Genomic DNA, 13,545 nt, shown 5'->3' with positions numbered 1-13,545 from the left:
TAATTAATTATATTATGAATGGAGACAGGGTCCCACCATTTGGTAGAATAGGTAAATAAGTTAATATATATAGGATACTATATTATGGGGTAGTGTGCATAAATAGAATATGACTATTTTTTTGTGGACACCCAAAAAGAAAAACTAAGATTATTTTTAAAGGATGGAGGGAAAGGGAGTATTTATTACTACTTTTTAATTTTTTTTTGCCTTTTCATAATATCAATTTTTATCATTGTGAAGTTTTCTTTAATTTTTTATTTTTGAGATATTTAGTTCAAATATATTTAGTTAAAATTAATATTTTATTATATTTATAAATATGATCATTGAATTAGAGCATCTACAGTGGAAGATGCTAAGGGGAGGCGCTAAAAGGTGGGTCCCCACTTTAGCGCCTCCCCTCTCCAGTGCGTTGACTCGATAAGAGGCGATATAATCTTCATTTCCATTTAATCCTATTTTCACTCTTTTATATTATTAAATTGTAGTTTTATTAAAAAGATAAAGGAAAAACCAGTGAAAGCACAAGTACGCAAACAAGGTGCCCGAGGCTCGAGAAGGAGCTTGTCAAAAGAAAGAAAAAAACAAAAAAGAGGAAACGCAAGAAGCCTAAAACTTCAGCGTACAGAAACTCAATCTCAAGAATGATCCATGTTGTTGCAGAAGTCGTCCATCTCCATTTCATCCGACCAACGTCCTTTGGAGATATTATTCATAGCACAGATACTAGCACTTCTGCTATTATCTATAACAAACTCCCTCGGCTTATAACCCATTTCCTCCGCATGACGGAGTCGATTCTTTATGCTATCTTCCAAAGGTTGTTGGACGCGCGGGCGCTCCATACCCTTTGGAGGACGTCCCCGTCGTTTAGGCGGTGCTTGGTCAACAAGAAATTGTATTCCCTGGCTAACCTGCTCCTCTAACCGATTAATACGACTTGCAAAATCTGGAGTAGGAGAGTCTTTAACATTCTTCCCAGACGGGGTCTCCATCTCAAGATCCTCGTCCACCTCCTCGTCACTATTAGCTGGCTGAATAATCTGCTTCAAAACAGCCGTATCCGGCCCGTAAACTGTTAGGTCAGCCATCTCGCTTGATTGCTCCGTCGTCACCAAAGGGGCAAAGGAATTCCCAGACTTCTGCTCTCCCGTGGTCTGCTCAACTTGAGCACGCTCCGTCAGAGCAGACTTCACCTCAACAGCTTTAACAGATGTAACTTGCAAATGATCCGAAGAGTCATTATTATCTACCGCTTCCAAAGCCTTAGTGTTATTCAACACCGAAGCTTGTACCACCGCCTTCCCGATAGCGTGCCATTCCGGTCCGTTGTCCCTCTTTTCCACCTCATCTGTTGTCTTTCCCTGTGATTTGTCACCCTTGCGACATTTCTCCATCGAATGGCCCGTAATCTTGCATCGATGACAAAAAATAGGTATATATTCATAACTGAACTCCACTGAAAACTCGTTGTCCCCTCCATCAATATTAAGCTTCATCGGCAAAAGCTGTGCCAAATCAATTTCAACCAACATACGCACAAAGTGTCCTACATCTTCAGTCAAAGAATTTCCATCAATTTTCAGCGGCTGTCCAAGCCAACTTCCAATACCCGAAATAATTTCAGGATGCCAAAACTCCACAGGCAAATAATAAATCCGAACCCACACCTGAGCGAGAGAAGAAGATTCCTTGTAGGGATTAAAGTAACGTACCCAATCACGTAACCGAAGCGATCCAACAGATAAATTCCATAAAAGATTAGCTTTGGCAGTGGCTTTATCCTCTTGCGACTGAAATCTAAGAGTATAGTAACCCTTTCCCATAGGCATCAAGTGCCAGGGAGAAGAAATTTTCCAAAGCGATTGAAGTTCCGCCTTTAACTCACGAGATTGCCTCGGCTTATCGCCTTTATTTAACAAAAGTCTGCCTATAAGAGCATGCTTAAACTTCTTCAATTGAGAATCCTGAATATCACGTGGTATAACAAGAGTACCTTGATCACCATGCCTAACCGGACGGAGGGCACGAAAATTATGCGCTGGTAAATCCGGCTGTCGAACCGTTGGAGGGGCAGTAATCCGAGCGTATGAAACGTTCTGTTGTTCAGTTGAATTCACAGAAACAGGTGCAGCAGGGACATCCACCGTGCTCCTGAGATTAACTTGAAAGTTTTGCTTAGAAACCCCATTCGAGGGTTTGAAATGTTGTTCAAAATTTGCAGAAACCAAGGGGAGATTGAGGGCTCCTTTGTCTGATGTCGGAGCGGAAGCAATCGGCGCAGCAACCCGAAAATCGGCGCTGGAGTCTTCAGCCTCACGAAGAGCAGCAGGGTGAGGGAACTTCTGGGGAGAAAGAACATTCGGGGGACGCTGCTGGGGAGACGCGCCCGATGTTCGTGGAGAAACATTGCCGGAGAACTCTGCCGTCGTAGCCATCGGAAACTCGGCGCTTGAGCGTTCAGCCTACGCAGAGCAGCCGGATGATGGAAGGCGAGGCGACGGGGAAGGCTGGGCGAGTCTGGGAGGGCGGCGGCGCATCAAAAGAAGGTTGAGCAAGCCGGCAAGGGCGGCGGCACGGAGAGGCCTGAAAGCGGCGCTGCCAAGAATGCGAGGATTTCTCTGCAGATCTGAGCACAGCACAGCAGCAGCAGCTGGTGGTGAGCAACGCCGGGCTGGTGGCAGATCTGAACACAGCAGCAGCAGCGGCAGATCTCGTTTCAGTTCAGCGGCAGATCTCGTTTCCGAGGATGAGATTTAGAAGCCAAAAGATCTCAGTTCAAAAGATCTCGTTTCCGGCAGATCTCAGTTCAGCGGCGTGCGGCGAGCAACGCCGGACTGGTGGCAGATCAGCGAAGGCGGGGTGGTCAAACGCCCGCTAAACCCAGATCATCCTCCGCCCCCCGGATTAGTCACATCACAAAATATGAATATCTAGGGCAGCAAGGACGATGTTGAGATCGTCGAGGAAGAGAGAGAGAGAGAGATTGGTGGACGACGAAGAAGGTAACGGAACAAAAGTGTTGAACTGCAGTAGATAATTTCACTCTTTTATATTAAAATTCAATATTTCATTAAAATTAAAATTTCAACATTACATTAATTAAAATAAAATACAATAAATAAAAATATTACAATAATTAAAAATTAGGTAAAAAAAGTTAAAAAATTAAAAAGTTTTAGATTTTAAAATTAAAAAAAAATAAAAATCCAAAAGATATTTAAAAAAAGCACAAGATATTAAAAACCTACTCAACCTACCGCCCCACCCCTGTTTTTCTTCTTCCCCAGCCGCCCACCATTTTCTTCTTCATTCTTTTCTTTTATCTTCTTCTTCCCTACTCTTTTCTCCTCTCTTTTTGTTTTTTTTTTCTTATTTTATTTTATTTTATTTTCCACACGTATTTGCACGGGAATGCATTTCCTCCTCTCCGTGCCTGTCACCAACTTCCGTGCCCAACACGAGCTACAGCAACACTCCAGCGCGGCGAGTTTCACGCGTGTTGGCACGCTTCGGCACACAAACGAGGGTGATGTGGATGCTCTTAGTATCAATTTTATATAAATACAAAAATATAAAAATATTTTTGGTGCATTGCACGAGTGTAAATACTAGTATAAATATTTAATTCTCCTAAATAATATGCATCATATATTGTCCATCACTGTTATAATAGATGCAAGCATACTTTTACTTTGTGTTTTATTTATGTATACAGATGAATTCTACTAAAAATGTTATATTTCGTAAGAAATAAGAATCCTACATATATTATAGAAAAATAAATCTTATCCTACGTAGCATCATATAATCACTTCATTCTAATTTTACTCAATTCTCATTCATTCTTATTTATTTATATATTTCTAAGAGCATCAACAACGGCGGGTGCAATGGCGGGATCGAACCCGGCCTATCGCACCCGCCGGCGTTGCTGCACCCGGGTGCAATGGGGGTGGGGCGATGGAACGCACCAGCAGCGAACGGGAGCGAAGGAGGGGGCGTGTTGACACGCGCCCCTTTTCAAACCAAAAAAAAAATAGGAAAATTGAAAAAAAAATTAAAATTTAAATAAATCGGCAGAAGCCGTTTTTTTTTTCTACCGTTGACATCTATTCGTTGCTTTTTTTTTTAATTCTTAGCACCTATATATATATCAACAAATACCTGATCTGAGAACAAAATTTGGGGATTTTTGAGCCCTAGCAACCTCTCTTGCGCCGCAGCCATCCGACGGCGCTGGCCGCTCGATGTCCGGCCACATCTCTCCTTCTGGAGCGATGGAGATCTTTCCTCCCCTCCCCAGCGGCGGTGCTGTTTCTGCAGCGCGCGATGGCCGGATGCCTCTGGACAAGTCCGGCGTCTCTCCGTCCGCGTCTGTGCGCGGCGATCTACTGACGACTCCGGACAAATCCGGCCTCAACCTCCCACCGGTGTCTTCTAATTTCTCCCAGCCCCGGCGTGGTCCCTCACCTAGGGCTTTCTTGCCCAGCCATGGCAGCATTACTTCGCCTCCTTCCTCGCCCAGCCATAGACGCCAACTGTCGCCTAGGGTGTCTCCGAACTTTCACAGCGAAGGTCGTCAACAAGAGACTCCTACTGCCGCCTTTGTTGCAGGTAAGGATGGTTGTTCTTATGCGGACATCTCTCGTCCAAGGTCTCGAACCCGTAGGCCTGATGTTTTGGTACATCGTCTCAATACACCTGACCCGATCGTTGATGGCGAGGTTATTACTATTTCTATTCCTGCTTCTATGTATCAACATCGTGTTAGAGATTTTGAGCATGCCGTCATAGGGCGGCTTTATCTTCGCAAAGGCGATAAGCCTAAATTGACTGAGGAGATTCGGTTGGAGCTCCAAGTTTTATGGAGCGTTGCCTCTGAGTGGCAAATAATTCCTATGAGCAAGGGTTTCTATATTTTTCGTTTTGCATCTGCTGAGGATAAAGATAAAGTGAAACAACGTGCGGTTTGGGATTTGCCGTATGGCGCCTTGAGAATTCGAGAATGGGTTCGACATTTTGATCCATACAAAGAAATCTCTTCTCTTTGCCAGGTGTGGACGCGCATTTATTGTTTGCCCGTGGAGTACTGGACAACTGAGATTATCACGACTATTGGGAAAGCTGTTGGAACGCCTCTTAAGGTGGATGGGGATACGGCGGCCGGAGTTTTCGGGCATTATGCCCGAGTTTTGATAGAGGTTGATTTGGCCCTTCCTTTGCCGGAATTTGCTCTCTTTGATTGTCCCGACAAATCCTTTAACGTCGAGTTTGGATTCGAGAAACTTCCGTTGTTTTGTTACAAATTAATGCAAGATCACGGGGCATACAATGGACAAGTGTAAGAAAACTAAAAAATTAGAGGTGTCTCGAGCAGTAGTGGTGAATGAGGAAAAGCATACGGTGAATGAGGAAAAGCATACGAAAGATCGTGATGAATTTCAGAATGTTAAACCACGCAATAACTGGAGGCCTAAACCGCATCGTGAGATGGTTGACGTTGGGAAACAAAATCGGTTGCGGTTCTAGACAACCAAGAAGAGGACATTCGAGGGCCTGATTTGGATAAAGATGGCTCAGCTATACTAGAGGAAGGACAGGTTGAAGAGGTTTTTCATGAATCGGATGATGACGAAGTTCATACTCCAGGAAAGGGTGGAGGAGTTGTTGATGAGATACATATGGCTGGGAGACAGACTGCAGAACGGCAACAGGCTGGAGGACAGGCTGGTAGTTTGGAGGAGCAGCAGTCTGCGGCTGTAGAGAGTCAGCAGGTTATTTCGCCGGTTATTCAGCAGCCGGGGGATCGCCATGGGGTTGGTTTTGATAGGCAGTCCACTCCTGTTCCGGGGGATATTGCTAATCGTATTAGTCGGTTAGAGGAGCAAGTTAATCAAGGGATGCAGTTGCTCTCTGAGCCAAAACGAGGACGTGGTCGTCCAAAGGGATCGGGAAAAGGCATGAGCAAGGAGCCTGTGTATACAGCTCCGGAAGGTAGCATTAAAAGTCGTCTCAGGAATGCGGGGGAAATGGGTTACAAGCCGAGAGACTTCGTGGTTGATCATAGCAATAGTCCAAGTATGCGTGCAATGAATAATGTTGTTCATGGACATTGGTCGGATGAAATGGAAGATTTTCCTGATTGAGTTGTTTTTTGTTTAGTCTTTTTTAGTTTTACGATCTCCTTTCGAGTTTCGTGCCCTTAGTCTGCGTCTTTGTGCTTTCAAGGGATTTTTTCATTTTCTTTTATATTAAATCTCAATTTAATACTCCCTCCGTCCACGAAATAAAGGCCTACTTGCCTTTTTGGGATGTCCACAAAAACAAGGCCTACTTTCTACTTTCTATTTTTGGAAAGTTTTTATTCATATTTAATTGGTGGGTCCCTTTCTCCACTATACTTTTTCTCCACTCAACTAATAAACAATACATTAATTGGTGGGTCCCTTTCTCCACTCAACTAATAAACAATACATTTTGTGGGACCCTTTCTCCACTCAACTAATAAAAATACACTTTTTCTTAAAACCCGTGTTTTGGCAGGTAGGCCTTTATTTCGTGGACGGAGGGAGTAATATATATCAACAAATACCAAAAGCATTCATCATTCTCCTCATTTTCTTCTTCATCTTCTACTTATATTATTTCAACAAATAGCAATGGAAGGCGATTGGAGCAACTATTGGCGTGACCACCCTCAAAATCCATCCCCCGGCGAATCAAATGCTTCCAGGCAAGGATTCTCGCCGTTCACGCAAGAATCGAATGCCTTTCAAGCGGCGGCCACCAATTTGAACCCCCGCTTTGCCGCCGTTGCCGACCCCGAGCCCGACGTGGAGGAGATTGCTTCTATGCCGGCGGCCAACAAACGTAGCAACTATTATCCGCAAGAAACGGTACTAATTTGCCGTTTGTATCTCGAGCACACCCACGACTCTGTGGTGGGTGTCGACCAAAAAGGGGTGAAGTTTTGGGGCTCTCTCTGCACCCAATACAACGCTGAAAAGCCCCGATGTCGCAGCCCGAAAACCCGACACTAGTAATAGTGGGGTACGAGTATCGATACGACTATTTTTAAAGAATAAAAGATAAGAAGAACTAGGTGAACGTCATGCGGAAGCTCACGTAAAAGCATGCTAAGGAAAATCTTATAAAATTAGCCCAAGGGTAAAATCGTCAACATTGTCATAACTTTTTAATTATTAGGAATTTCACGAACAAAAACAAAACGCGTATAGTTCATTTTTCATAAGGAAGCATAATTTGCAGAGTGTCGCAGCAAAAGGCGAACCGATTATATGTATGAAGACACATAACCGTGAGTGTATTGCTTGATCTCAAAAGAAACTAAGTAATTCAAACATCAAGACTCTATTATCATAGAGGCAAAATAGTAATTTAATTTACATCATTTGAAACTCTCCCCCATCAGCACCAGTCCAATCTCACTCCCAGCTTAGCCTGCACATTTAGAAATACATGCAGGGCGTGAGTACATAATACTCAGTGGGCAAATGCCGAAATACAAGAAAGATGCTCTTAGAGCTATAGGTTTGAAACTTGCCACATCTCAGCAACACACAGAAATAAAGTTAGCGTAAATGAATCTGTGCATGCAGTTTTCATAATCAACATCATAAATAAGTGTCTGCAGACAAAGTAATCATCATGTATGTACCGCATCTACAACTCATCATCATAATTAAGGTACTGAGAAGTAGGCCTCCCTCTCAAGTACCGTGACCGGCCGACCCGAAGACGGCTCACAGTCACCTCTGTGCACAAAATCCCACTTGTGGCAGGACCGAATTCGTCTCATCAGTAGAGGGTAACACACAAGCTCAACATAAAAAAAATTGGCAAGTCAAACAGTTCTCAAATATCATTTATCTCAAAACATTTGTTAATCTCATAACATCATTATATCATTAAATCATTTTAGAAAGCTCGGATAATATTTGTATACTCAAAATATTGCCCACCTGAAGTCCTTCGCTTATTCTGGAAAGAAATCAGGCAACTTACTTCTTCGTCTCGCTCGGGCCTTCATATGTCATCATCACATCGTCATCGTCATCGAAGGTTCATGTGATAAAACAAACCTTAGTCAGAAACTCAAATTCTAAATCCAATCTCTTCTTTACTCTAACTTCTCACTCAACATCTATTTACCCGTTAAAACTCAATCCCTAGGTATACTTGGCTTCTAAGGATTCACACGTCCAATTTCGACTTAACTCTCAACTCGACTCAAACTTATAGCAAACAAGCACATAAACAAGTATAAACACTTAAGCATATTAAAAACACACATAGACAAGTCGAAAACAAGCTTTACTCTGCACTGACTCAACTTTAAAACCTCACCAGACTCTTTACAGAACTCTCCTGGGGTCGTAACTCATACCAAAAGAAACCTCTTCGAGTCTAGTTTCATTTAAAAAAAAGTAGGATCAAAAACTCCAAGTATTTTAGGAGATATGACTGTTTTACTACAGTCTACCATATTCGGCAGTTTTTAGCAACCGAAAAGTTTGATTTTTGAAAAATAGTAAACGTTGTCAAAACGGTCTGAAATTTTGTGGGTACTTAGGTAGGACACTCAGGTCTCAACCATAAAAATTTGGGTTCCAGAAAGCTAAGGAAAGCTACTGGAAACGACGACTCTATTGGCTACTCACCGAACAATTCGGCAGAATGTAGCAGTTTTAGTTTTACATTTTATAAAAATAGCAAACGAAGTCCAAATGACTTGAAATGTTACCGGTGTGCTCAAGACTCTCGCAAATACCTACCATAAAATTTTCAGGGCATTTGGGTATCAAGAACCCCTCGAAAACAGTAGGTCAGTGGGTCGTGAAAAACGACTCCGAAACATACACACAAGCAAACATGCTCAACTCAACATTTAAACAAAGCAAACACATCAAAACTCATTTTAAGCACTTAAAGCACTTAAAAACATTCAAATACATCAAAATACTCGTAATACTCAATCTCAACTCTTCTCTTACATCATCCACTCAAATCTCATAGAAAACACTTCAACGAACATATCTAACAAATTCCTTCTCAATTTCATGCTCGAAATTTCTCAAATACTCAAATATGATCATTTACATCATATAACTCATTATTCTCATATTTACTCTCTTTTTATCATAAAAACTATATTTATTACATTTTTATGAAAATCCATGTATCAACATAAAACTCTTAGCAAAACATGGATAAAATTCTCATAATGATCATAGAGCAAATAAACCTCATTTTGTCAAGCATCAAACTCACCTCATACAAAACTCAAGACTCATACAAACTAAACTTAGCCAAAATTTTATTTAGCCTACAATAGACTTAATCAAAAATACAAAGACACTACTATCATGCTTAAAAACATATATCCCAAGCAAAAACACTTAAATAACACATAGACTAAAAAGTCCTAATTTTTACTAACTAACTCTTTGAAATTTTTACAAACACATACAAATCTTTAATCTACTCATAGATCTTTCATTTTTAACCAATTAATCTCACATCAAAACCATCAATTCACAAATAGGGGCATATATACACATATCCCTAATTTTAGCAAACTAACCCACATCAAAAACTCCAATTGACATCATATACTTAAATTAATCCATCAATCATCATCATCTACACCTCATAGACTCATTTATATCATCAATTCATCATTTAACTCATTAACTCAAAAGTTACCATTTTTGGGGTAAACTAACTTCCATCAAAGTTTCACATCTCATGACACATATTTCACAACATATATCAAACATCAATACACATCACATAACTCTCATTTTTCACCCCCAAACAAGAAAAGAAAAAGAAAAATTTTGAAAGGGGTGAAGACCCTTTTTTTCGAAAATTTGGGAAAGAAAAGGGAGGGGTGATTTTCTTGCTCATCTTTCAAGAATACACTCACATAACATCTTTCAAACAAGATTTTAGGAAAGACATGGTTACTTACCCAAGTTCTTACCAAAGTTTACACTTTCTCACTCTAAATTTTTGAGGCTCTTCTTCAAGGAATCTCTTGATCAAATGAGGATAGATAGTGTTTATGGAAAGTTTTAGAGTGATGTGAGGTGTTTAGTAGTATTATTGGAAGCTTCGAAGGTTTGCTCTAATGGAGGAAAATGGTGGAAGTGTGAGGTGAAGAAGATGAGTGTATGTGTGTGTTGGGCGAAAATTGTAGTGAGGGAGAGAGAGATGGCCGAAAATTTTAGTGAGGGAGAGAGGGATTTGGCTTTGCAAGATTGAGAATGATCTTGCAATCTTTAAAGGAGATTTGCAAATCTTATGAAATATTTGCTAATTAATGAATGATCTTTCTCTCTCTAATCTCTCTCTAATCTCTACACTCTCTCATCTCATACTCTCAATTCTTTACTCTCTCAATTCCATACTTAGCAAAATTGAGACATATAACATATGGTATGGGAAATTAAATAAAGTGTGAGAAGGGTGATTAAATAAAAATCACAAAACTATGGTAAAGTCACTCATTAATAAAATACCATAGTATAATTATTCATGTGACCAAAATAATGATCATAGCACTATTATTAGTGCACTCACTCAATCATAATATTCCTCTTCGTAGGAAAAATAATTTAAAAATATTATGCCCGGAAAAAATTTCATAAACCGGCATCATTCGATTTCTCGATAAAAAAATAAACCATACTTGCTTTGGAAACTTAATCAAAATTCCGAATGCTGAGGTCTCGAATAAAAATCATAATAACTCGGTCACAGTGACACACATCACGAAAATCACATAATCGATTAGTCACGTAATTTCACATAATGTCACATCAAAGCAGTCGGCAAACAAACAAACTAGACATCTCTCGGACCGACTCTTTTCATCAGGGTTCTCACTCTTTCTTCCTCGACTCTAGGTCAGACTCATTATACCTATTCTCTTTAATAGGTCAATCAAACTCTGATAACTCAGTATCTGTTAAATTTATTCCCGGTAATCGGAAATAAAATCTCAACTCAATTCAATCAGCATCTCTATCTCAGCTCATTTCTCGAATCTCATCATTCTAACTCTATCCTCGGTTTAGTCACTCGTATCTCTATTTAAAAACAATCTGTCTTATCTTGGTCATAAAAAAAATAATCTCGCATCTCGACATCTCAGTTCTCTCAATAGTGTTAAGACACTATCTCACATCATAGGAAAAGTACGGGGTGTTACACCCGAGGATCTATTTCACGCGACGTCACGCAAATCAAATCTCACTTTCAACGGGTGGCGAAGGATTCGAAGAGGTTTTAGGCCATGCACAAAAAATGTCACGATCAATGGAAATCAGGCATGAGTGATGGTCAAATCACGGAGCAAGCAGAGGCAATGTGGCTAGCCGAGTTCTGTGTTTCGTTCCGGTATCCGCATGCATGGAAGATCTTGCGCGAGTCCAAGAAATTTGCAAGTCTCGGCAAGGATGTCCACTCCGATGTCCATTCGGACAAACGATCCAAGGGCTCCGACGGTCTTGCCACAATGACTTCTAGCGACGCGAGTATCTCCACCCGGCCCCAAGGGCAAAAGGCGGCCAAGAGAGACAAACAGAAAGGCAAGAAAAAGGCCGAAGAGACGTCGGAGGATAACTAAAAAGCTCTCGGGTACATGGCGAATATGGTGACTGCAATGGAAACGTTCTCCCAAGTTCAACGTGACCTCGTCGATAGCATGTTGATGAGCCGGGACACCTCTCAAATGAATCCGGACGAATTGGCGTTTCACATGTGCAAGGTGGCGAAGATCAAGCAACGAAACAACATCCGCTAGATTTTTAGGATTTTTTGTTTTATGTTTGTTTGAATTTAAGTAATTTAGGATTTTAATTTCTTGTATTGCAACTTTAATTCAATCAATGTAGGATTTGAATTTGAATTCAATGAAATTTTAATTTATCAATTATTGTAAATTTAAAATGGAAACTAGAATAAAACTATATCAAAAATAAAATAAAATCCATTGCACCCAAGTGGGTGCAATACCATTGCTGGAGTGGGTGCAATAGAAGTGGGACCACTTCTATTGCACCCACTATGGGTGCAAGGGTTGTTGATGCTCTAATCAATTTTTACATTATTGCAAAATAAATCATATCCTACGTGGCATCGTATAATCACTTCATTCTAATTTTCCTCAATTCTCATTCATTCTTATTTATTTATACATTTCTAATCAATTTTCTCATTTAAAAACTATTAAATAATCATATAAATTTATAGATAAATTCTATACTATTAAATAATCGTATAAAACTATTAGATAAAGTCTGTACTATTAAATAATTGTATAAAACTATTAGATAAATCCAACATATCCATTTAATTATAAATCCTACATATCCATTTGATTATCGGAACCCAGTCAAATTAAAACACATTAGCACTTCGAGGGTTCATTCGTCTGTTTTCAAACTCCTGAAATTCCTCTCAACCTCATACCAACTTTTCTTATATATATAAACTCAATGACCAACAAGAACTCATCATGCCTCACAATCCACTCTTTTTTTCTCTCGAAAAATTTAACTTAATAAAATGATGGCATCCAGAATAGGAATCCTTATACCCACTTAATTGAGATCGTTCCAAGTGTGACTAAAACCTAAATAAAGTATACCAATAAATTAATCCACGAAAAACAATCAATTCAAATGTCAATTCATTTTTTAGAAAAGATATTCTTCAACTAAATGCTATAAATAAATAAAATACATGCCTATACCCAATCTATCTATATATATAATAGCAAAATAAATCCTATCCTACATGGCGCCGTATAATCACTCTATTTTAATTTTCCTCAATTTTCATTCATTCTTAATTTTTTTTTCTAAATTTTTAATCAATTTTCATATCTAAAAAAAAATTATATTTGTATTTTATTTTATGGTTAATTGCATCAAAATACCTGACCTTTTTCCAAAATTTGGTTTTTTGACAAACTTTTTAATTGTAGCGAAAATTTTAGCTACGTTTCAATTTATTGCAATGGATTTGAGACAACAATGTTTCATTACCCGGCACGACATGCCACCTAAGCTTTACGGAGGTCCACCTCAGCATGGATTTGGCCGGAAATATACGCGGGATGGACATTGCAATAAATTGAAACGTAGCTAAAATTTTTGCTACAATTAAAAAGTTTGTCAAAAAAACCAAATTTTGGGAAAAGGTCAGGTATTTTGATGCAATTAACCCTTTATTTTATTATATAATATTAGTTTAAGTTTATCACATCATACTCACAAATTAATATATATATATATATATAATACGTTTATATATAGATGTATTTACTTAAATAATTAACTATATATATATATATATATATATATATGATTGAATATAATTTTAAATTTGACGATGTTGTTTAAAGTTTGAGACGAGATTATTCTCATAACTTAATTAGAGTTTCACAAATTCTAGATAAAATGATACTCACAAGTAAGTTATAATCTTCAAGCTCCATACAAGATGATG

General features: G+C 39.3%; 1 protein-coding gene across 1 annotated transcript; it reads right to left on the bottom strand.

Moving 5' to 3' along the window:
* Positions 1–478: 478 nt before the first annotated feature.
* LOC131003683 (uncharacterized) lies at positions 479–2,460 on the bottom strand. The gene is made up of 2 exons (XM_057930231.1): positions 2,000–2,460; positions 479–1,912 (listed from the first exon to the last, which is right to left on the bottom strand). The coding sequence occupies exons 1-2, from the start codon at positions 2,439–2,441 to the stop codon at positions 642–644; spliced, it is 1,713 nt and encodes a 570-aa protein (XP_057786214.1). The 5' UTR covers positions 2,442–2,460; the 3' UTR covers positions 479–641.
* Between the last annotated feature and the right edge of the window lie 11,085 nt (positions 2,461–13,545).

Source organism: Salvia miltiorrhiza, unplaced genomic scaffold (assembly GCF_028751815.1).
Source record: "Salvia miltiorrhiza cultivar Shanhuang (shh) unplaced genomic scaffold, IMPLAD_Smil_shh original_scaffold_259, whole genome shotgun sequence".
Taxonomy (NCBI): Eukaryota; Viridiplantae; Streptophyta; class Magnoliopsida; order Lamiales; family Lamiaceae; genus Salvia; species Salvia miltiorrhiza.
This window is presented reverse-complemented; position numbering and strand designations above follow the sequence as displayed.

Coding starts and splice junctions, on each gene's coding strand:
- LOC131003683 (XM_057930231.1), bottom strand. CDS start 2,441: ATGGCTACGACGGCAGAGTTCTCCGGCAATGTTTCTCCACGAACATCG. Junction 1,913..1,999: donor GGTTAGGCATGGTGATCAAG/GTACTCTTGTTA, acceptor TGTTAAATAAAG/GCGATAAGCCGAGGCAATCT.